The 25243-nt window shown below is 31.8% G+C and overlaps 1 protein-coding gene and 1 long non-coding RNA gene across 4 annotated transcripts in view; both read left to right on the top strand.

Moving 5' to 3' along the window:
• Nucleotides 1-25243, top strand: part of LOC129807036 (dorsal-ventral patterning protein Sog) — a 118006-nt gene that overhangs the window by 6877 nt on the left and 85886 nt on the right. For both annotated transcript variants that reach the window (XM_055855998.1, XM_055855999.1), the window contains exon 2: nucleotides 2202-2924. In XM_055855998.1, coding sequence (XP_055711973.1) covers nucleotides 2780-2924 — 145 coding nt within the window. In that variant the 5' untranslated portion in view covers nucleotides 2202-2779. The remainder of the gene's footprint in view (nucleotides 1-2201; nucleotides 2925-25243) is intronic.
• Nucleotides 9385-11431, top strand: LOC129807109 (uncharacterized). 2 transcript variants are annotated; one of them, XR_008752237.1, is made up of 2 exons: nucleotides 9385-9751; nucleotides 10867-11431. It is a non-coding gene; the product is annotated as an uncharacterized LOC129807109 (long non-coding RNA). The 2 variants fall into 2 exon arrangements; XR_008752238.1 differs by lacking the exon at nucleotides 9385-9751 and adding an exon at nucleotides 9900-10406.

The following is a 25243-nucleotide window of genomic DNA, read 5'->3' as shown; positions in this document are numbered from 1 at the left end:
TTTGTACCACTTTACCATACACGGAAAACAGAGATTTTTTTCTATGGATTATTCCTAACCTTCCTAGCCGTTACGTATTTGAATTCAATTGATGTCTAACAAACTCTGATTTAGAGTTAGCGTCCTCTAGCCAAATTTTATCGTTCAATAATAAGCAAAAACGCAAGAAGTATTATAGAAACAAGTCTGTGGCAACTTTTTTTAATACACATTTAAAAAGGCTTACAATACGAATTTTGTATTTAAATTTTTACACACTGAAAAAAAAGGGTGCGATTAACTTTTTTTTCCTCGTAACTTTAACATTTTTAGGTGTAAAAATATATCAATATTTCTTAATGTAAATTTTACACCTTTTTAAGTGTAAAATAAACATGAAAAAGGGTAACTTTTACTCCCAATACACCTAAAAAGGGTAATATTTACACAGTTTTTGGATCAATAATGCAGGGTAAAATTAACATTACCGGAATGTTATTTTAACTTTTTCGGATTTCTCTCATTGCAGAAACTCTTAAGAGTATGCTGCTTTACTTTTAAGTAGTCACAGAGACGAAATTAAGAGCTTTATAAAAAGAATTTAACAATTTTTATTTTCTAATTATGCTCTTAGAGAAATGTACAAGATAATATAGGGGAAGTGCTCATAATTTTGGACAGTTTCTAATTTTAGACACTCTGAGGGTAAAATTGGACAATAAAAATAAATTGATTAAAACCATGGATTTGTGATCCAATATTTGATGAATAATGAATTCTATCGAAATATTTGTTCTTTTTGGAATACTTTAACACTAAAAACGTTAAATTTTGAATATGATTTGAGTTAATATTGATTTGTTGAAACTTCAATGTGAGCAATTGCTTAGGAGAAATATGTCAGAATTTTGTGTTTACTTCAGTCTTATTTATCTCTAGTGAACACTGAGAAAAAACTGGGGTGCGAGTAGTTTTTTTTCCTTATAACTTTAACATTTTTCAGGTGTAAAAATATATCAACATTTCTTAATGGAAATTTTACACCTTTTTAATGGTAGAATTAACATGAAAAAGGGTAACTTTAACCCCTAATACTCTTAAAAAGCATAATATTTACACCGATTTCAGGTCAAAAAATCATATGGAATATTAGACAGAAAATATGCTTAAGCATGTTTAGTGAAGACGCATATGCAAGTGTCTCGTAAAACATAAACCCCACCTTAAAAAAAAAAACTTTTAAAAAATTATGGCAAATTGAAGTATTAAAAAACTAAAATATTGAAAAAGAAAATAAAATATTAATAGAAAAATATACAAAACAGTGAAAATTATTCATTTTTCAATTTATAGTATTAAAAAAACAGTAATTTTAATGACTAAAAATTACTCCGAAAGAGTTGAAACAACAATTTTAAATAGTTCTCCGAAATTGAAATAAAAATAACTCGGATTTCAAAACTAAAAAGAGCAATATTTTTAGCAATCCGATTAATTTTCGTTTTAACTTTCGGGCTAGTAAATTACTAAAAATTTTACTAGAAAACCTTTTTGCCTGAATATCTGGATAAGCTTTACACATTTATTCTTTTGAAGAATTATTCTTCCAATACAATTTATTGATACCTTAATTAAATAGTTACTTTCTCATTATTTAGTCAATTTTATTCGCCTTGTTTAGTAGACTTCTTAAAAAACTCAAACGTTGCACAAGAATGTTATAAAAATTTGGAATGAGACCCAAACTTTCGGGATAAACCGTTTATGGTCAGTAAAAAAACATAAAAACGTGCAGAAATCTCTTAAAGTCGAAATATTTATCATTTTTCCGCCAAGAATATTCAACTTTTTGGATATTCACGATCTGTGATTTCCGTTTTAGTCACATTACCTATATTACTGATTAATTTTCTTTTTTCTTGCCCATTTTGGAATTGGAAAAACTTTGAATATAATAAAATAACAGAAATCGTCGTATCTAGCTTAAGTAAATTTTATGTAAACTTGAAAAGGATAGCCATAGAAAAATAAAATAAACTGCATTGTTTCATATTACGAAAATATTTTTAAAATAATTTGAAAAACTTCCATGCTGAAATCCTTATTAGGGCTTTTGTCACACCATTTCGTTGAGTGTACTGAACTATAAAAAAATACTGTGAACGTAAGCAGTTTTAGGCAGAAAAATTGATTTGCTGTATTTTTCATTCTCTCTCTTCTAGAGTGACGATCATCACCATCGCCAGAGAATTAAAAAGTAAACAGACTAATTAACTGATAAATAAAAATAATTCTCTAATGAATTTAAATTCATTAGTGCTTAAATCCCAGTGATTCAGTTGTCGTTTTTTCTACATAACGAAGAAAATCGCAATAGTCGAGAAATATATCGAAGAAAAGTTAATTTATTTTTGCTAAAGTGCGGGAGTGTTAGTGATTTCTTGGGACTCTTTTGATGGAGTTTTCTCTGGAGAGTGTCAATCGACGGGAAACTTGTTCAATATGTCACATTATCAAGAGCGATTAAAAATACTCAATGATCCTCATATAAAGTTGGACAAACAGCAATTGAAGGTAAAGTTGTTGATAGTGGCGGGAATTTAGCGCGTCTGTATTGAACACTGAGAGAAAACACGGTTACAAATACCCCCTCGAAGAGGCAAGTGGACCAAGTGATCAAGTGCTTTGGCCAAGAGACACACCCTTAAGAGGATTCCTCAAGGACTTTTAGAGACTGTCTAGAGATTTTTTTTTATTATTATTTTTTTTCAATTTCTTGTTCGAAAAAGAAAACCTCAAGATGGCAAATTCGCTGAAATCTTTGTGGTTTTTCATATTTTGTGCCATAACTTCAATTCAATGGCGAGAAATTCCGCACATTGTGGACGCCAGAAGGGCCCATCTCATTGATGACGACGGACCAAGGAGGACTCATCGTCCTGCTGGTGAGTACTATATTTATTATTCCCAAAAATTCTGAAAAATTATTATCTGCTTAAAATACCTATGCCTTTATGACACTATTCAATTGAAAAATGGAAAATCCGTTTCCTGAACGTTTATTTTAGTACATGATTGTCCTCATATGCTTCTGCATTATCGACTTTTATTTGTATTGGTTCGTGTCACGACTGTTTTTACCAATTCTCGTCGTGTGCTAAAACCTGCTAACAGTCGTGACGAGAACCAGTACAAAGTCGATCATACGGAAACATTTGAGGACAGTTCTGTTCTAATAAAAAACTTCAGGAGAAAGATTGCCTTCAATGGAATAGCATGATTATAACCGTTTCTAATCACTTAAAACTTGTAGAGTTTGTGAAATAAATTCATTTTTTTTCAAATAAATTCAATCAGGAAAAACAATATTTTATTAAGATTACTAAATTTAAGGATAGGATAATGATCACTTTCATTACATTTCACTATTCTTCAAAACTTGCATTTTGAAAGATGAGGAAAAACATTTTCACTGAGAAATGATACAAATTTCCGGCAATTTACCGACAATGACAAGCATTTCTTCCACAAGAGGGCACTGTTTTCTCCCGCACGTGGCGCTGGCAGCTGTTTTCAGTTTTTAATTCTCCAGAATTTAGTCAAAACCAGCCAGGTTGTAGAAAAAATTCAATAAAATCTTGTAAAGTTCCAATAGTTTGCAAAGAATTGATAATGAATTTTCGTTCTGATGGAAAGTATCACGTAAACGAAAAATATAGGGTAAAGTGGGATAAGTTGGACAGTGGTACAAGTTGGACAATGGTACAATTTGGACAGGGGTTTTTGTCTTGATAAATTTATTACTTCATTTTTATTTGTATATTTTTAATGCTTTAATTTTATAATTTGGTTCCTTGTGTTTTAAAACAAATTTTGTACTGTATTTATCAAGAAAAAAGCCATGTCCAACTTGTACGGGCGAATTGTCCAACTTGTAAAACTGATTCTAAATTATACACTTTACCCTACCTCTTTTTTTTTGCTCCTTAATTTCTCAATTCTTTTCTTTTAGTTCTTCTATGAGTAATTAAAATAATGAAAAGGAAAGATCAAGAGAAGAATTGACAATTTTCACACAAATTGTGCGCCAAACACTATTCAACTGATTAGCTCATAAAATAAATTTTTGTCAATTAAAAATAGAATATCCTACTCTTGCATAGGACAGTAATCTATAAAACCAAACTAGTAAACATTCGTTTTAGTGCATTAAAAATGCATAAAACTCGATCAAATTATCATCAATTTTCTCAAGAGATGTACAGTACCTAGATGATTAAAAACAAGCTTCAACACAGAAGTAATAAAGTCAGCCAATGAGCATTAATGGTGACGTACATAAGGTACTTTGTGAGTTTTTACGATCAAAGTCAAATACGCTTGTGACTAGAGTTGCAAGTATTAAGATATAATTCTATAAAATGTTGAGAAAATATAAAAATTACTAGTTTAATTGGTTTAATAAAACCGATATTCAGTATTATTTGGCTTTTTTCTTATTATTTTATTCAGAAAATTCAAGAAACCAGAAGTCACAAGCGCGAACCCCGGAAGACCATACATCACGTTGGTAGTTTTCGTATTATTACACTACTAATTAGTGTGAAAATTGTGAAAACATTTGACCCTTAGCAAAATACTCATAAATGTATAACACAATCATCGATTTAGAAGAGGACTGTACCTGTATTGCTAAAACGGAAATCTATATCATATCTATTGCTATATGATCCAAATGTTCCAGTTTCGAATCCATTTTAGATCACCAGAAATTTTTCTGACGTTAAAATAATTCTGATGGCATACAAAGAGCTTGATTAAACTTGATTTCTCGGAGTATATAATTAAATAGCAAGTTTAATTAAATATTAATTATTTGCCTCAAGATCTTGGCTTAAAAACTTTATGTATATCCTGTTCTTTTTCGTCTTCGTGACGATCTTTCGATCATTAATATTTTGACATTACCCTCGGAAAAGCATCGGTTTTTTTCATAAATTTCTCAAAAATACATTATTGAATGGTTTGTAGAGTTATTATTGTTAACCATCTCAAAATACTCTATCTTGGAATTTATATGAGTATTCGAATTCGAAATAAGCTACCTTATCTTCCCCTACTTCAAATTAGCAAGACATAAAGGAACCGGGGCAAAATTAGCTTCAAATTAGACTTAGTTTTGTGTATAAAAAAATGTTTGAATCAGACAGACAAATGTTTCAAGGACAGTGAGGAAGTTTCACGCAGCTAAACTTTTTTCAAAGCTTATTTTCCAAATGAATAGGGTAACGTGTGGTATTTCGGGACACTTTTTAGCACTTTACTTACGTAAAGAGCTTAATATTTCATACAAAACTTAAAAATAATAAGAATACAAATATTTATGGGATGTTTGATGTATCAAAAAATACCCATATTATGTCCCGAAAAGCACCTTGTCCAGAAATACCACATCTTACCCTAGGAACCACATTTAAAGTATGTCTCGTTAGTTTCTGTCTAATGACATCTCCACACTAGTAGAAATTTCTTTGAAAAATGCATTTTTAAAGAAAATTTCCCCTATCCATGTAGGCAGAAACGTCAGATTTTTTTAAAAAAGCCGATTTTTGAGGAAAATTGCCTCTACTGTGTAGACACCATAAGAATAGGAAGCACAATTCTCAGATACTCAAGAATTGTCTCAAAAATAGGTGTTTTCGAAAGTATTTCATGCGTGAAAGTAACGTTCTCTCCTCTAACAAAGTGAAGATCAACACATTTTGACATTTGAACACTTAGAAATTCGAACAGGATATCCTTCAGTCACCTTACAAAAATATCAAGAAGTAATAATGTCTTTTTTTCGCTTTTCAAATAGATCTTGGAATTTTTTAAGATTTACTTGTAAGTGATAAGATTCTGGACCAATAGTGGCTTGCTAAATATTCCTTCTAAAGCAAACTACAGAGAGTTCCGCTTTAAAAGAAATGTTCGGGACCGAAAAACGCCTATGAATTCACTCCAGTGACACAGAAAATTTGCATACTTACAGGAGATATATTTGTAATAATATAATATTTGTATATGTAAAACATTTTCGAGGCCAATTTTTCGGTCTATTTTGAGCACTAACGGTTTATAGGAAATGCATTTCAAATATACCGAGTGAAAAAAATTTGCATACATTTAGGGGCAATTCAAAAATTATTTTTATAAATGAGCTCCCAATATTAGGTAATTCATATCAAATTCTTTCAATAACTTTTCCAATAATCTTGGGCTCCCTGACTAATTCTGCCCCGCTTTCCCTTAATTTTAGCATTTTCATTTCATAAATAATTTCAATTTATCTTTATAAAACTAAATAATTTTTTTTATTAATAATGTTTAAGTATAAGTTCTGCTCCATTGCGCAAGTCGGGTAAAGGTATCTTAACACGGATAATTTGAGATGGGTTCATCTTATACTTAAAATACCTTGGTACGGTATGTAATTGTTACAAAAATTAAAAAAGAGATATTTTGGAGAAGAATTTCGGTTTATGGGGGGGGGGGGGGTCATTAAAAACCCGAAATCAATATTTCTCTATCCGTTTGGTCTTTGGATAGCAGACAGTCAAACGGCCAAAAAATACAACGTCACATTATTTAAGACTTCAGATTTTCAAAATGTGCCCAAAATAAATGTTGTTTGGGGGTGGAGATTCGACATATGTATATGACTCAAATGGATTATAAAATGCAACATCATGTCTGTGAGCCCAAGGTGAATAAGTTGAGCTCTATTTGCTCCACTTTTTCATCATGGGGCTTCATTTAATTGTCTTACAATATGCCCCCGCAACTCCTCGTGCCACCCAAACCTGACCCAGGCGGTAGCTACATCGAGTGTCTCAGAATTGAGGCATGTTTTTATTTTATTGCCATAAAACGCGCGGGAGAGAGAATTAATTGATAAAGCTGTTGAAACATGAACTCACTGCTACTTTTTCATCAGTTTCACGTCACATTTTCCACTGTAAATTTTCATGTTGGCTTTCCAAATGAGATGTGAAAATGAAGGAAAAATCCCACTCCAGAATTTGGTACAAAAGTTCAATGGCCAGATGAGAGTGTATATAGCGTGTGTGGATTAATTAAAGCTCCCCGAAAAATCCGCGTCCGCGCCAAAAAAAAAAAAAGAACCAAGAACCATGGCCAAATGGGCGGTGGGAGGCTAAAATCGGCACAAAATGACAGAGAAAGGAAGAAATATGAGTGAAAAGTCTCCTGAGGAGGTCAGTTCTGAAATTAAAGAATCAGCCAACAACTGCGCAAAATTGCAATAAAATTTGTAAAGAAAAAAAATGCAATTTTCCCACAGCCCCAAACACTCTCGATTGAGGAATGATATTGATTGATCCTTCGCATGACTTAAGCCCAACAGAAAAAGCACCACAATATCCTGAGATAAACACCGCCAAAGTGAAATGTGAATTTTCCTCTCGGGTATAAACAGACCAATCAAAACATCAATCTTCAGCTGAGATGCTGTGAAAGATCTTTCAACAGAAAAATATTCCATCGACACGGTGTTGGTGCTTTTTTCACCACCAGTGGCATTTTCTTCTTGGCAAATAAAAAAATATTAATAAAAATTATGGCTACTCGTGGCATTTGGAAGAAAATACACAATAAATTTTCATTATACATTAAAATGTGTAAGTTTTAGCTTGTTCTATCCTGCCAGGGTGAATGTTCAAATAATACAGCAGTTACATTTGATAAGAGAGTTTCTTAATTTCTAAGTCAACACTTTTCTCTCTAATGTTTGAAGAATTCTTTGTTTCTCAGTTAGAAATCAAGAGAAATGTGACTTTTTTACATTTATTTCTTTGAGTGTTTTTCAAGGGAGATACTTTTCTTGGAATGATGTACCACTTAACCTTGATACAAATTGCAATGCATATTCTTAAAATTTTCTCAAATTTCTAAAGTTCTTAAGAAATTAGAATTCAAATTAAAATCGTTACAAGTTAAAAAAATGAAAACTACTTTTTTTACTGACTGCCTAGCTTTTGGACCAGAGGTGTGCAAGAACCGTTTGAAACCGAATAAACGTCAAAATAAGTTTGTTTTGGTAGCGTTTTGACCATTGACGTACATGCATTATTTGACGTTTTTTCGGTTTCAACAGTTCTTGCACGCCTCTGTTTTGGGCACTCAATGGGTCAAGTGGTTGAGCACTCGCTCTATGATGGAAGTGTCCCGGACTCCCCTTTAGATCATCAGGAATTTTTCTGACGTTTAAGGTGTTTGAATTGTATCCAGTCAGCATCACTGCACTTGATTTCACGGGGCATGGGACTGACAACCCCATCCCTGTAAGGTAAAGTTCCCTCAAGTCGGACCGGTTCCTCAATTCGACCGGTAAAGTTATTTATTCAATTTATTTATATTTACACTAATATTTGGCGTATGATCTAACATTAATAGGTCAATTATTCCATAAATAAATACGAATCAGTGACAATTTTATAGAAATTCACCATTAAAACATTCAAATATTGACAACTGGTCGAGTCGAGGAACCGGTCGACTCGAGAGCACTTTACCTTATAATGGTGTCTGTCTATACGGTCTACACACTAGAAGCTATTTTCGTCAAAAACCAAAACCATGTTTTTTTGCGGATTGCTCGAAAACGCGTCGTTCGATTTTTTCTCATTTTTGAATATGTTTTAGAGATTACCCAGACGGACATTTCGTCTTTAGACGAAAATACCGTTAAATCATTCCTAATAACGGTTTTTCAAGGTCAAAGATTGAAAAGACACTAGAGAGTGCATTTATCAAGCGAATGTTGTCAGGATTGGGCTCGTTGGAAAGGTCTTGGAATTTCCGACAAAACTAAACTGGTTCCAATCGGTTTTGAATCGGTAATGGAACTGGTTTATAACCGATAAATAATTTTTATACGAAATTCAATGAAATTACTCCTGAGGTGTATTTTGGGAAATATTTTGAGTGATTTATGAATCGATTCAAATCAGTTGAGTACCGGTAAACGGTAAATGATGCGAAAGTACTTTTGAGGTATAGCATCTAAGTCACGAGTTCGAGCATTTCGCAAAGCCTGGGACGCTTTGCCACCCATTTTTTTTTAAATTTATCTGGCCCTCGAATTAAAAAGTAGCTTGATCTTAAAAGAGCCGAGTTAACCAGAGTCTACTGTTGAATAATAGTAGTAATAATAATTTGTTGCTAATCCCCAAAAAAACAATGAGCAATTTCGATTTCAAATGCTCTTGATTAAACTGTTTCTAACCGAAATTATAAAGATTAAACGAGAAATTAGTTTTGAAAAACTCAATCCAGTAAAACGCTTTACACTCAGAAAAGAGCTTATTTGAGGCAAGGTTTAAAATCGACTATAAACAGGGTTAGCCACGGTTTAATTTTAAAAAGGTTTTAAACTGTAAACATGAGTTAACCCTGTTTTAGCAATTTTAAATCCTTTTTTTAGTGAAGGATTTCAGTATTAACCTTAACACATCGGTTTAAATCTTGCGCAAGGTTTGAATGGTTTTAAATTTCTATCATGGCGAGATTCTTAATGCATTTAAGGGTTTCTCGTGTAAACTTGTCAAGTGGAATCAGAAAGAGAAAAATGGTGTTTAGTGTTCAGTGTGCCTCAAAGAATGGAGGCATTCGCGTTGACATTTCGAGGATTGGGGCTCAATATGAGCCCCCAGTGACCACCCAGGGACATATCAGTGACATAGAAGAGTAAATTGTGAAAAATTCTGTGGTAAGTGGTGCTTAATTTTCTTTTCAAGTTTGTAGCCAAACGTGCGCGTCAAGAATCAAAGTGCGGAATTTTCTCTCTTTTTTCATGAGATTTTCACTGAATTTAGGGTCAATTTTACCGTAAATGTGTAAATAAATGGTGAGCAATATATTTTCTAAAAAAATCTAGGTGAAATTCTTGAAGGTTTTAGTGGAAAAAGCGTGAAAATGCTGTTCACTTAGGATTATTCGCACGCCTAAATTTTAAACCGTGTCAAGATTAGGAATTTACCCCTGTTTTAACCTTGAGTTAACCGTGTTTTAATCTCTCAAGGGTTGATTTTCATCCTTGCCACGGTTAGTATTGGTGGATTGGTGCAATGTGTGCGCGTCTAAAGCCATTGTGCGGCGTTTCCTCAAGTTTTCACGAAGTTTTCACAGAATTTATCCCAATTTTCCACCATCAATGCCTAAATAAACAGTGAGAAATTAATTTTCATAAAAAATATCGGTGAAATTCTTGAAGGTGTTAGTGGAAAAATCGTGAAAATGCTGTTCTCTGAGGATTATCCGCACGCCTACATTTTAAACCGTGTCAAGATTAGGAGTTTACCCCTGTTTTAACCTTGAGTTAACCTGTTTTAATCTCTCAAGGATTGATTTTCATCCTTGCCACGGTTAGTATTGGGCAAAGTGTGCGCATCCAAAGTTAAAGTGCGGCGTTTTCTGTATTTTAACGTGATTTTCACAAACTTTTAATCCAATTCTATCTTCAATGCGTAAATATATGGTGAGCAATGTATTTTCTAAAAAAAATCGATAAAATTTCTCGTGATTTTAGTGTAAAAACTGTGAAATGCTGTTCACCACAAAATATTCTAAAGACTTTTGAATTTTAAACTGTGTCAAGTTTACGTTTTAACTTCTTTTTTTTAATCTCGAGTTAACCGTTTTATACGTTTTCTATTTTCCACGGGATTTAGCCTCATTTATTGCTAATGAATAAACATCTATCTATCTATCTATCTATCTATCTATCTATCTATCTATCTATCTATCTATCTATCTATCTATTTACATGTCTAAACTGTTAAGATAAATTTTGTAATTTTAGTTTATGTTACCATTTTTTCTTAGATGTCGGAATCCGAACTCCAGATTTGCAGAAGTTGGAACGAGAGGATCATATACTGAAACATGGAAATTCTACCTAAAATTTCAAGAGGAGAGAGCAGAAGCACGCCAGGGAGCAGTGGAAAGTGCAAAACAAAATAATTGCCACCGTCCTAACCTTACACATCTTTTGAAGTGGTGCAGGCTGAAGCAGGATTGTTTATTTTAAGGAATTACGTAGGTTTTTTAGAAACCAAAAAATATGCCCTCTTTAATTTTTTTTTTTAAATATAATAAAGAATATTTCTTCAAATCCAACTCTGAAACATAAAAGTACAACATTAGAACAATATTTTCTAAAATTTTCATTTACAAATTTTAAGAGGCTGATCTTTTAAAATGATTTTCGGAGACATAACTGACATAATTTTTCTCTGAAATCAGAAAACTAAATATTTGCTGTTAGCAGTTGAGCAAAACTTATATTTCAACAAAAGATTAAAAACATGAAATATGTTTTCAATAGCATTTTTTACAAGAAAAAAAGGCGTATTTTACACTACATTTCGTTGTGCAAAATAAGGTATGATCAAGGAAAAAAAAAAACAAATCCTTGTGTAGGTTTTAAACAATCAACTCTAGAAGTATGCAAATTTTCGATGAGATTAATGCATTAGTTTTCGAAAAATTTTGCATATAAATCTCACAAATTTAGATTTTAAAAAGAGCTTTTAAAGTTGATGCTTCTCAATTGGCTTTAAATAAATTTGTAAAGGCTCTATCCTAAAGTTTCTCACTACTGGCTTGAAGCTTTAAGATGAGAAAATATTCTTCACATGTTGTACTATGTTATCAAAGAATATGTATATATTTAATATGTATATATTAATGGCGTCTACACACTAGTAGAATTTTTTTTTAAATGCCTTTTTAAATCAAATTTCCCATATCCTTGTAGGTAGAAACGTCAGAATTTTTTTAAAAAGGCATTTTTAAAAAAAAATTCTACTAGTGTGTAGACGCCATTGTTGTTCAGGTAATCTAGATATATTTATTTATTTTTCATTGAGATAAGATTAATGCCCAAGACACAATCACTTTTGTTTTGTAAACATGTTTTTGACATTTAAGTGAGAGTGAATGAAAACTAAATCTAGTCATCTCGCTCAGTCTCATAGAAAATTTTGAAAACATATTTACAAACAAAAGTTATTGTGCGCTGGTCATAAATATTGAAATAGAATATAGGTAAACAAATACTGTCAATTTTTCTTGATGAATTTTCCTAAGTTTTTACTTAATTATTTTGAAAAAACCTTTTCTCATGCTGTTGTAAAATTTACTCCCTAGTTTTTGCCACTATTGTTTTAAAAAGCTTTAAATAACAGATATTTTTACGAGACCTTAAAAAATAATAATATAATAAAGTTAAGTTTTAATAATAATAATAAGTTTATTGGTTCATGCCCAGAATACAGAAAGTAACATGTAGTTTAAAGTAATGAAATAACTAGGAGTTATAAATTCTTATATTTGTGTTAAATTGTAATTATTTAATAGTAAAATAAGGAATTATAATGATATATTGTTAGAGAAATAAGTACCATTTTATTGTAATAAATTCTAAATGTTTACTTAACCTAATTATAATTTTTTATACTTCTACACTGATGTATGTATATGAGAAATTCAAATCTCACTTAAGTAAACTTCTTGGAGATCATTTTTCAATCTTTGTTAGAATTTAAGTCAAATTTACATGTAATACAATTAAATAAGGCTTAGAAATTCCTTTTATAATATTTTTCTTCACTGAGAAAATAAGAAAATAACGACTAAAGTATAAACTTTTAATTCTAGCCGTTACTTTTTATTTCCTTAGTGATGCAAAATATTATAATAAGAATTTCTAGTTTTATTTAATTATTTTCCAAGTAAATTTGATTTTAATCTTAACAAGGGTTGAAAATAGTCATCCAGGGGTTGAAAGAGGCGAGATTTGAATAAACTCATGACAAGGGTTGTTTTTCCGCTTGCCAGGGGTTGATGGAAACAAGGGTTGAGTGTAACCCGTGTTACGGGTTAAGCCATACTCCTTCCAGGGTTTGACGAAACAGGGTTTAAGGTATAAACATGCCGAGGATTGGTTTTCATTCTTGCCAGGGTTTACTGAGAAAAAGGTTTTAAAATATACCCCTGACAAGGATTATGGTTTACTCTTGCCAGGGTTTGACGAAAACAGGGTTTAAAATATAATCGTGACGAGGATTGGTCTTCATTCCTGCCAAGGTTTACTGACGGCAAGGTTAATCAATATCCATAACAGGATTTGTTTTTCTACCTTTTCAGGGTTTGGTTGAAACAGGGTTTAAAAAATACTTGTACGTCAAACCTTGCCACGTTTAGGTTGAAACAGGGTTTGGCATCAGTTTGATAGTCAAACCCTGTTTTACATACCCATTTAACCGTGGATTTTTTTGAGTGTATGTTTTTTCGAAAAATATTTTTGATAAGAAATTAGTTATTCTAATTTCGGTTATTCAAATTTAAGTTGAATCAGTTTTCACGCTACTTTTCGAAAAATATTTTTTCAAAGAACCACTTTATTCGTCATTTTGTTTCGAAAATCTGGTAGAATTGCCATAATAAGATTACTTGATATCGCGAATAATATAAAATTCTCGTAGGTGGAAGTAAGGCAAGCACCTTTGCAATGAGACACCTTTGAATTGGAACTCCTTTGAATTCGAACTATTTTTTTCGTAATTTTAAGTGGAATTGACCATTATTATAATGTAATTTAGCTTTGCAATTGGTTTGTAAATTATTTCATGATATGTTTCAGTTTCATTTTAAAAATAGAAGAAAAAAGCTTAATTTCTAAGCTGTCCAATAGAAAGGTACCCCACTTCCCCCTAATTCCGAAGATTCTACAATGAGAAAACAAGAGGGTGCGATTAACATTTTTTCCTCAGAACTTTAACACTTTTCTGGTGTAAAAATATATCAACATTTTTTCATGTTAGTTTTACACCTTATTAAGGGTAAAATTACCATGAAAAAGGGTACTTTTAACCCCTAATACACCTAAAAAGGGTAATATTTACACCGATTTTGGATCAATACTGCAGGGTAAAATTAACATTTCCGGAATATTATTTTAACTTTTTCGGATTTCTCCGAGTGTACTCTTCCAAATTTTTCTTTCGAAAACATTTTAACTAGATCCAGAGGCAAATCAGAGATATCTTCCCTTTTTCTAAATATATAGTGCAGATGAGACATTAATTTTCTCTAATGAGTGTCCAACGAACGTTGTGTCATTGAATCACTTAATATCGAATGAAAAGAAACACGGATTTTGACCTAGATCCTTCTCCTCCTTTATTACTAGGACCTAGTAATAGTCCTAGTAATAAAGGAGGAGAAGGATCTAGGTCAAAATCCGTGTTTCTTTTCATTCAATTCAAATTAATCTACTGACCGAGCATCTAATATCACTTAATATCCTTAATATTTAAAATTTCTTCTATTTATTGAGAAAACGGAAACCTTAACCTGGAAAAATAGGTTTCAATTGAAAACACTATTTTTTCGCATATTTCTGTAGGAACCATAATTTAATTTAGATCGGGTATTGTTTTGTCTATCTAAATTACATTAATTTAAAGCCCATGTTCCATTATAAGTATGCGAAAAATAGCGTTTTTAATATAGCCCCAGCTCAATATAGCCTATTTATCCCCACCTCTCCCTAATTGTGAAAATCGTGTAAATATTTAAAGCAATAATGCTCTAAATTAATTTAAACCTATTTTTAATTTAAATAAACTGCGGATGCAAAAAGGTTCAATGAGGTTTTTATACTAGACATTAAACCGAATTTCGAATATATTTCGAAATTCCTGCATTTACGATTTGAAATTGCTATTTTGAGCTCAATTTTGCAGATTTTCCTAATAATCCCATGTGTTGTAGTATAAGTAATATTAAATCTCGATCTTAAACAGTCCCGAAAAAAGAGTTTGACCGGAACAGTTAATCGAAAAACTAAGATGCTTCCTCATAAGCTGAAAAAATGAGAACTTTAGCAGTGACCCATCGCTCAAAAACCAATGTGAATCTGTGTGTGAACTCCATGTGGAAAGCACTGACCAAGGCGTGAAATTGTTCCCTGTCAATCACAGACTTTTCACACAACCGGCAATGTGTTAAAATGCATGTGATGAAAAATTTTCGCATCAATCGAATGGTGGTCTCATTGAAATGGCAGAGTTCCGAAGACCACATTCAACTATTCTCACGTAAACATCTTAAAATAATATTTGTCTGATAAATAAACGTTTCAAATCAGCCCAGGAAAGTTTATTTTCATCTTTTATTATATGAACTGAACACTGTTGAGTGATAAATGATAAACACCCTGTTTAATGTGTATTTGTTAATCATTTTCCAGCAAGTCTATTTTGACGTTTTTATACACTCTTTTCTGACTTTTTTTTAAACCTTCTTAGTTCTTATTTTTTCTTTTGATTGTGTTGGAGGTGGGCATCACGAGTATGGTTGTTGACAACTTTCCCGCATAGAATGTATCTCCCTTGGCGCGTATTTGTGTATTTGTCTGATCTCATTCCATTTGAAAGGTGTTACTGAATGAAATCCCATAAAAAGGCGCCAATTCTTATCACCCATGTCGCTCTTATCATTTTAATTATTATTATTAACTTTAACCACATTAGCATCACATTAGTTCCAACACCCAACATTTTACTATACGTCATTTTTAAAACAAATCTCTCTTTTTTTCGGAACTCGCTTCTCCTTTTTCCGCACTTTTCCTCCATCAATTTGCCTTCTTCCCATTCTAAACTTCTTTCTTCTTTCCTTCCCCAATCTTCTTGGCTGTTGTGCCTTGTGAGATTTTGCATATTTTTAGCTGTGTGTCTTTTTAATTAGAGACACTGCGCGTTATATAATTTCCCGCTCTCGATTCCCACACTGCCTTCTGTATGAATGTGACTTCTGTTTTTGAGCCGGGAATCAACGATAAATCTCATATCGGGAAGGTGTTGATTTTCTTAAGAATCCTCTTTCCATCCTCCTCGAGTTATCACGATTCTCTTTACTGCACAACTTATCTTATGAAAATTAACACGCCGGATTCGCATATTAGCTTTCCGACGCGTCAAATGGTGTACAATTCCATTAATTGCGTTCACCTTGCACTCCTCGCATAGAGCACTAAAATGATATGGCTATTGTATTGCTGAAAAATACCAAGTAATAGTGCCATATTTTTCATATTAAATTTTGATTGATTCATAGAAAAAAAACAATTATTCTGTTAGTTTTCAAGCCTCTCCGATATTTAGTACAAATTTTTAGCACAAGGAATTTACGATTTTCTTATCCTTTTACACTGTGTCACAGTAGGTAACAACAGAGAAAGGTGCATCACATAAATCAATTTTATCTTTTATTTTCTCCTTACTTTTCATATTAAAATTCTCTTTAGCACAGACACGTGCTAAACGATAAATAAAGTTTGTTACATTTTTGAATGTAAAAAGTTCATATGAAATAATACTTCGTTCAAACTATACAATGCAAATTGTAATATTGTATATTTCTATAACGAACTTCTTTAGTACTTGCATGTACTAAATGATTAGCTAAATTATAAACATGTTTTTTGCATTAGAAAATACAGAAATTGTATTTACATGACAGTATATATTGTTACCCTAATGAACACTATGTTACACTATTCTATGAAAAATATTATTACAACGAATTGATTTAGTACATGCGTGTTCTAAATTATGACGATATAAAATTTCTGTATTTTACAATGCAATAATGTTTGCCTTTTCATTGGTTCGTGTAAAAATTGTGAGTTTTATAACAATTTCCTTTAGTACAGCCATTTCCTAAAGCATGGGCTATAGAAATAAGTGGGGCTACTCTGAGCTATAGAGCTACATTAATATACGATTTTTCGCATATTTTTAAAGGAAGCTGGGTCTTACCATAATTCAATTTAGATCCACAATTTCTTCGTCATGTCAATTACATTGTGTTAAAATCCAGTTTCCTTTAGAATTATACGAGAAATTGTATATTAACATAGCCTCACAACTTAAAGTAGCCCCACCTCCCCCTGTAATTCCTTTTGTATTATCAAATTCAAAGCACATATTTGCAAGCAATATATAATTGTACATATCATGGATTTGTCAGTTTAATGATAAACTCTGAATTTATACGACAAATCGTTTTAGTACAACCATGTACTAAATGATAAACACAATTGTGTTTTTTTGTATTGTATTATGGAAGAAGTTCATTAAATATTTTTGCTAGCTTTTTGAATAGTAAGTTTGCATTACGACTTGTTTAGTACAGCCTTGTTCTAAATGATAAATACCATCTTGTACATATAATATAAATTTTCAAAAAGAATAATTTCAATAAATAGCTTCTATTCTGTTATTTTCAGAGTAATTGCTAGTTCATGCCACAAACTGACTTAGTACAGATATGTGCTAATTGATAAAATCAATTCGAAATTTTAGATTATTTTCTGCTAAAAAGTTTCTCTATTTGGTTAAATATTTCCGTTTCTCTTTTTATCCCTTCACTTCAGGCTAGGTAAATTGTAAGCTTTTCGATAGAGTGTATGGAAACGTATTTCTCTAAACTCCAAAATAAATACGTGCCTGTTTCATTGAGAATTTGATCACCAAGCCTCAGACACTGAGGATCCTATCGGCTTTCTAAGAAGTACAAAATCCTCTATTGAGGCTGTAAAATTCTCACCTTTCGCCTTCTTTGAACCACACATGTTATTTTTGTAAATTTCCTCCAATGGCATTTCAAACACAAGACAAAATGGACAGAAATACCATTCATCATATCCTGGTAACTAAAATAAACACTAAAGACGAATGTCTGACACGGCAACATGTCTTAAGGATGGCGTTTGGGATTGCCCAAGGATCTCCCATAGTGAAATCCGACCATTGATCCCTTCTGCAAATCAACTGGAAAAAAATACCACACCATCTGGAGTGTGAATTCTTGGGATTTTTGCACACTGAGATAATGATTTTAGCAAGTTAAATGAAAGAAAAACACAAAATCCCATTGGAATTCTTATCTGAGGCATTTTCATGAGAAATTAGTTTGATTTGTGATCAAAGAGAAAAAGCGAAATTGACTGAGTCTCCCTTCATTTTTCACACCAAAATGTGATTGACATTCGAATAAAATAGTGAAATTCTCAGAAGAAAGATAGAATTACAGTGCCCACCGAAAAATGATACGTCAATGGAGGAGATATTCATACTTTATGTAAAATTTCTCTTGACATGATCTTGAATTGCTTTCAGCAAGGTATAAATTTCAAGACGGTGAAAATAAATTTTATGAAATATTAATTTTAATGGCATATTATATCTTTTATATCTCTCAACCAAAAACTTATGGAGCTATCACATTGAGAAATATTTTAAATAAAAATTAATCCTTATTGAACATCGTAATCATTTTTAACAAATGAAATGATTTATTATTTTATATTTAAATTTAAAAAATATTACTAATGAAACTTTTTTTTAATTTTCTCATTTATTATTGTGTACTAAAAGAAATTGTGAAAAAATCTCATAATTACTAAATATTCACCGTGTATCATGGTAATAAGAGGAATTATCATAATACAGTTAAAATTTATAGTCGTGTCATTCAAATGAAAAGTGTTCAATTAGTGCTAAATTTTAATCATGTTATGAAATGTCAGACATGTTATTTAGTACATGTCTTAGTACATGAAATGCATGAAAAGTGATCGACAGGAAGGGAATGAAATAACCGAAATAACTGACTCTAATTTTTTATTATAGAATTTTTTTCATGAATTTAAATAATTGAATTTAAAATATTTTATTTTTGTATATAGGATAACTCTGACTCTGATTAAAATAACTGACTCTGATTTTTTTATTATAGAAATTTTTTCATGGATTTATATGAGTGAATTTGAAATATTTGATTTTTGTACTTAGGGTAAGTTTGCCAAATTTCGGCACACACTGAGAAAAAAACAGGCGTGTGATTAACTTTTTTTCCTCATAACTTTAACATTTTTTAGGTGTAAAAATATATCAACATTTTTTAATGTTAATTTTACACCTTTTAAAGGGTAAATTTAACCCCTAATACACCTAAAAAGCATAAAATTTACACAGATTTCGGATCAATAATGCAGGGTAAAATTAACATTTCCGGAATGTTATTTTAACTTTTTCGGATTGCTCTTAGTATAGTTGCATGTAAGCACCAAAGTCTCAAGTTTGAAGTGTAGTATTTTTAATAAATATACTACACTTTTTAATTTTCCTTGCCCTTCCCGAATTTTTCCATTGTTTTTTACATCAGCGCGTTTGCCAAAGTGACATTTTTTGTGATTTTTTCATAATGTAATCTGCAGAGTAGGGAAGACTGGGGCAAAATTTGTCAAAACGGAAATTTCAATATTCATTATTTTCTAAAATAAAAGAGACTGAGGCTTGAAATTTTTATTATAGATAGTCTTCATGAACCTTCTTAAACTTACAAAGTTTCAAGGGATTCGAGGAAGAATTATGTAAAATAAAAAATAATGAAATTTTGAGCCCTATTTTTGGAATATTTGGCTTACAGATATTATCAATACTGATTAGTTCAATTTAAGCACATTTCTCGTTAAGATAGAGAAAAATTAACTTCGACAAAGTTGTAGAGGAATAAATTTCCTATAAAAATATATCTATTTGATATTTTTAACGTTTCCGAGTGTGAAACGTCACAAATTATCCGAAGACTGACTAAATTTGCCCCAGCAATTTTGAGAATCTCCACAAAATCGACTTTTAGAAAATGATTCGAAAATCGCATTTCTTTCGAGATAGAGGAAAATAGTCTTCTGCAATGTTGTAGAGCAGTAAATTTCTTATAAGAATATGTTCATTATAAAACGTTTGAGTTTTCTCCAGAGCTTGTGAAAGAATTAAATATGCGTTTTGACAAGTTTTCCCCAGTCTCCCCTATGCTAAAACTAAAAATTCATGGAAATTTGATTAACAAAACAATGGCCGGAATTGCAAGCTGGGCGAAATTTGGTACGTTTACCCTATTATACAAATTTTACTGAGACATGAAATTAAAAATAAATAAAAATTAATGAATAAAGCTCACTAAACACTTTTCAGTACAATAGATCCATTATGGTGATGATATCCCAATGAAAAAATTAAAAGGGAAATAAAGTCTTATCCTGAACATTCGTTTTTAGTACATGAGTGTTCTATGTGGTTCTGCATGATCGACTTTTTTTTGTATTGGTTCCTGCCACGACTGTTGGGTAGTTCTCTAAAATAAGACGAGGACTAGACAAAACTGCAGTGACGGGAACCAAAGTCGATAACTTAGAAATACATGAGAACAGTCATGTACTAAAAAAATGTTCAGGAGAAAGATTTTCCCTTATCACTTTTCAATGGAAAAAAGATATGAAAATTTCGTTTAAGTAGAAAAAAATTACATTTTTAAGTTCAGTTGTTTTTTAAATGTCCGCTTTTCCAAATTTGACCTAGCAGTATCTTGGCAAATTTACTAATCTTCCAATTTAGCGACAAACAAGTATTTATCCTTTAGAAAACTTGCAGTTGCTCAGTCACTAAGCATTTTGATATCTTTTATGACATTAAAATGTTCAAAATTTTGTCGTCAAAAATAAACTAAAGCCATAACCTCAGAAAATATTGTTTAGATATCAGACAAATTTAAAAATATCCCAAGTTTTTTTCTTCATAGTTGATCTTTGTTTTAAAGCATTCAAACAAAAATATTCTCAAAGAAATTCGATACCAAATAAATTGTGATTTTTGATTCTTGATTCTTTATTTTGCGAAAGCTGCAAAATATAACATTATGTCTGCATAGCCAAAAACCACCTTCGTTCTATTCTTCCCGCACCACAATCTTAATTAATTCGCATGGTGTATGAGAACAATTGGTGGACTGACGAAATTTTTTTTTCGTTGGCATTTTAATGAGCTTATTAAGCGAATAGGTGTTTTATAAATAATTCCTGGTGGCAATATTGGTCACAGAGAGAGCGAGAATCTTCCATGGCAATGATTTTAAGTTCGAGTCGAATTTTTTTTTCACGATCTTATCATTTCGCATAAATTTCCATATAGGCAAAGACTGAAAAAAAAACTCAATGGGAAGGAGGGTGTTTTCATTCAAAATACCATTAGCTTAGACTGCACACTTGGCTGACAGTCTTAGATTACATGTCATATGGGATTTCGATATATAATGTAAGAAATGTAAATTTTTTCTTAGCCTTGATTAATAAAAGATTTTGTAAAATTGAAAAAAAAAAGTATATAATGACTCTCTGGGCACCATGGAGCCTCCCACAGAACTGCCAATGGACCTGTCTCTCTTAACCCTTCACTAAACACATAAATATTTAAAATTCTTTTTGGATTGTTAGTTGAAGTGTAAACCAACTGAAGAGATACACTGAGAGAAATCCGAAAAAGTTAAAATAACATTCCGGAAATGTTAATTTTACCCTGCAGTATTGATCCAAAATCGGTGTAAATATTACCCTTTTTAGGTGTATTAGGGGTTAAAGATACCCTTTTTCATGTTAATTTTACCCTTAATAAGGTGTAAAATTAACATTAAAAAATGTTGATATATTTTTACACCTAAAAAGTGTTATAGTTCTGAGGAAAAAATGTTAATCACACCCTCTTTTTTCTCAGTGTATGAAATCATAGTCAGAGAAAAATTAATTAAATATTGAAAATATTAAAAAAATAAAATAAAGGCGTCTACACACTGGGAGCAATTTTTGTCAAAAACCCTTCCGTCAAAGGCCTTAGTAAAAAACCCAAAGAATTTAACAAAAATACCCTTGAAGGGTTAAATTGTACTTCAATTCCCCAAGTCAAACCTCCAACTTCGAATGCAGGAGGTGACTTTTTGGGAAAAGGCAGCAACAGCAGCCGACACAATGCCTCATCGAAGAATCAAAACAATTTAACTTACGCCAGAGGATAAGCCAATGAAGCGTGTAAAATTGATATAATACTATTGTTTATGGGATTGCTCCACTGAATCGTCTCTTTGTTTTATTTTTTTAACAACATCAATTAATAATCGCGCCAAATTTATTTTGTCTTGCAACCTTGGCTGCTCTTTTTATGCCCCCTCACAGAAATTTTGCTTTTAATTTACAGTATGATTTCCGCTTTACAATTTATCTTTTCAGTCATGTCTTTTAGGACTTTGTGTGGTGTCTCGTACACTCATTGCTCCGATTATTAATTGCAATAACTTATCCCATTTGGTGCCTCGATGAAAGTCTATATTGCTCGCAATAAAAAAAAAAATTGCTAGTGGTGCAGCACCCAATTAATGGACAGTTGGAATTTTCATGTTAAAACATAAATTTTAATTAAAGGCTCGCACCCAAACAACTGTTTGGACTAAATCAAAATAGCAAATTGACGAAAAGACGAATTGAGTCATGCACTCAATATGCATGTGGCTGCAGGTCTGCGAACACAAAAACCAAGGAAAAAGTCACTAAAATTACCCGCGCAACTATTATTAGATTTATTTTATATGAGGCAATTTTAGCAACGAAAATGCCTTTTGACGGCTGATCTCCAGACGTGTGAAATTGCACGTCTCCGGAGGAGGAAAAGACCAGACACATCCAGGAAAATTGTCTCAAGTAACTCTTTTAAAAGTAGATCATCCGACATTATTTAATTCGAGTAGAATTCAAACTTGGTTTCATTTTTGACAAACTACTCAAAGGTTCATCTGAAAAGAAAGGTTAAGGAACGAGTATTCCTTTTAAATGTTTGGGGTTATCCTGAACATAAGCTTTAAAAAATATACAATATTTTCAATAGAATAAGGGCAGGATCACATTGACAATAAAATGTTCGCCGTAGCCTCACCGTATTTCGTTAATTTACGCATTTTCATTGCAATTCTTACGCAAGTTTTCCATTAACTTATTATCTTATCTCATACTCATACTCGGTGGCATTAGGTGAAAATAATATAAGAAAATTGAAGAAATAAAACGAAAATTCGATAAACGGTGAGCAAAAAAAACTGTAAGATAAATTAATCGTACAGTGTTTTTTTGCTCACCGTTTATCGCATTTTCATTTTATTTCTTCAATTTTCTTATATTATTTTCACCTAGTGCCACTGAGTATGAGATAAGGTAATACGGTAATCGAGAATTTGATTTGAAGATTTTGAAAAATGATTAAGAAGAAATTAGAGAAGTTAAGCCATATGGCTAAGCCTTAGGGCCTTGACAGACCTGAGGATTAGCCGAGAGACGGCTTAGCGTAATTATATTAGATATAATGGTTAAACTACATTTCCATCATTTTCCACTAAGTCGTCTCTCGGCTTGAGTCGTAAGTGTGTCTAGGGCATTAGGTCTGAAGCCCGTATATGGGTTCCCTGAGTTCTTTGAAAAATATATGGGTTCTCCTGAAAAATATATGGGTACCCTAAGTTCCCGGTGGGTTTCCCGTGAGTCTCCTGAAAATGTATGAGTTCCCCTGACTTCCCTCTAGATTCCCCTCAAGTTTCTTGAAAAGACCAAAGACTTAATCCGGAAAATGACTTTTAGTTAATAAGGGAAACTGGCGCAGTAGTAAACACGAGGCAGTTGTAGACTTTACGATATATTAATTATACATCAGACTTGAGAGGACAAGACCTATATGAATTCATAGATGGTATAAGGATCCTTATTCCTTGAACAAATAGTTGACAAAAATCCAAGTAGTGTAGACATAAAAATCAGTGTTTACAATTACCCTGTGTTTACTACTGCCCCAGTTTCTCTTAATGATTTTTTAGGTTATAAATTTTATGAATCTGTTTTTCGACTACTCCTCAGTCTTTGTCCTTAAACCGGTCTTCAGACTAGAGACTTAGCTCAGTTTCTGAAAACCTCCGAATCTTAAAAATAACAAGTAATTCAGGGCGACATTTTCTAAAAAATTACAAATTAAAAAATTAAAGAAAACAAAGTAGGGGGAACTGGGGCAGTAGTAAACTGGGGTAGATGTAAACACTGTAATTTTTTTCATTAATTTTAAGACTCCAGAGGATAAAACCCATAAGCATTCATAGATACCATGGGGATGTATGTCCACAGAAGAATTGGTCAATAAAATCCTAATACTTTAAAAATAAAAATCATTTTTCCCGAAAATGTTGATATTTCGATTATTTTGGTCATTTGGATTTCCACCTGGAAATTGAAAACTGTGTAAAATAATCGAAATGTAGCAATACCAGTTCTTTCCTACATCTTTTAGGATTATATTTATGGATTTACTAGACAAATTGAGATTCTCATTTTTTCAAAAGAATTAATAATTGGTCAGAAAACAGCATTTGGGGTAGATGTAATCAGGCAATTTCAATTACACAAAATGAGTAGGTAAAAGAGCGGGAAATTGACCTTCATGCGAAATATCTATAATTCATAGATTACGAAAAAAATTGGTGGCACTGTGTTCAATAAAAAGTCACATGATGTCAAAATATGGGGAAAATCCATTGAAAAATGTCTTTGATATGCATGCTTTTAGTTTTTTTGCTATTTTAATTATTCTTTGTAAAAAGTGTCATGATTTTTTGAAAAATATACAGTCTTTATATATCTCTTAAGTAATTAAAATAATCGAGAGTGGTGCAAAGTTAATTTCAAGGGTGGGAAAAAAGGTGTTTACATCCTCCCCAGAAAGTGGTTACTTCTACCCCAGGTATTTTGTGAAAAGAGAAAAATGCACAGTGACACAAATTTTATTTTTATGGAAAACTCAATTGTTTTCCAGAATCCGCATTACCCTCGACGAATTGCCTATACCCAAGGCTAAAACATGAGCTAAGAAATATTTTTCAAAAAATCACGGTGTCCTTGGAAAATCACCTCAAATTCGCATCTATCGAAAATGGTTACATGTGCCCCAGTCTCCCCTATATGGATAAAGAACAGATCTGAAACCCTTATGAGCCTAGGATCTGACAAATGCTTTATTTTTCATGTGTTTTTCTTTTTGTAATAAAATCTTGAATTTCGTAAGAAAAAAAATAGATATTAGATAAAATACCAAGTTAAGAACGAACAGCCTACGAATTAATACTCTGCTAAATTTAGTATTTCCACTAAACGTATTTGAGTTTTTCAGTGCTCTTGTCACCCCCTGGTATAAGGCTATTGCAAGAAGATTATTAGAAGATTAAAAACCTACACAAAACTTAGTTAACTTAAAAATCTCAATTTTCCTAA

The sequence above is a fragment of the Phlebotomus papatasi genome, chromosome 3 (genome assembly GCF_024763615.1).
Source record: "Phlebotomus papatasi isolate M1 chromosome 3, Ppap_2.1, whole genome shotgun sequence".
NCBI lineage: Eukaryota > Metazoa > Arthropoda > Insecta > Diptera > Psychodidae > Phlebotomus > Phlebotomus papatasi.
This window is presented reverse-complemented; position numbering and strand designations above follow the sequence as displayed.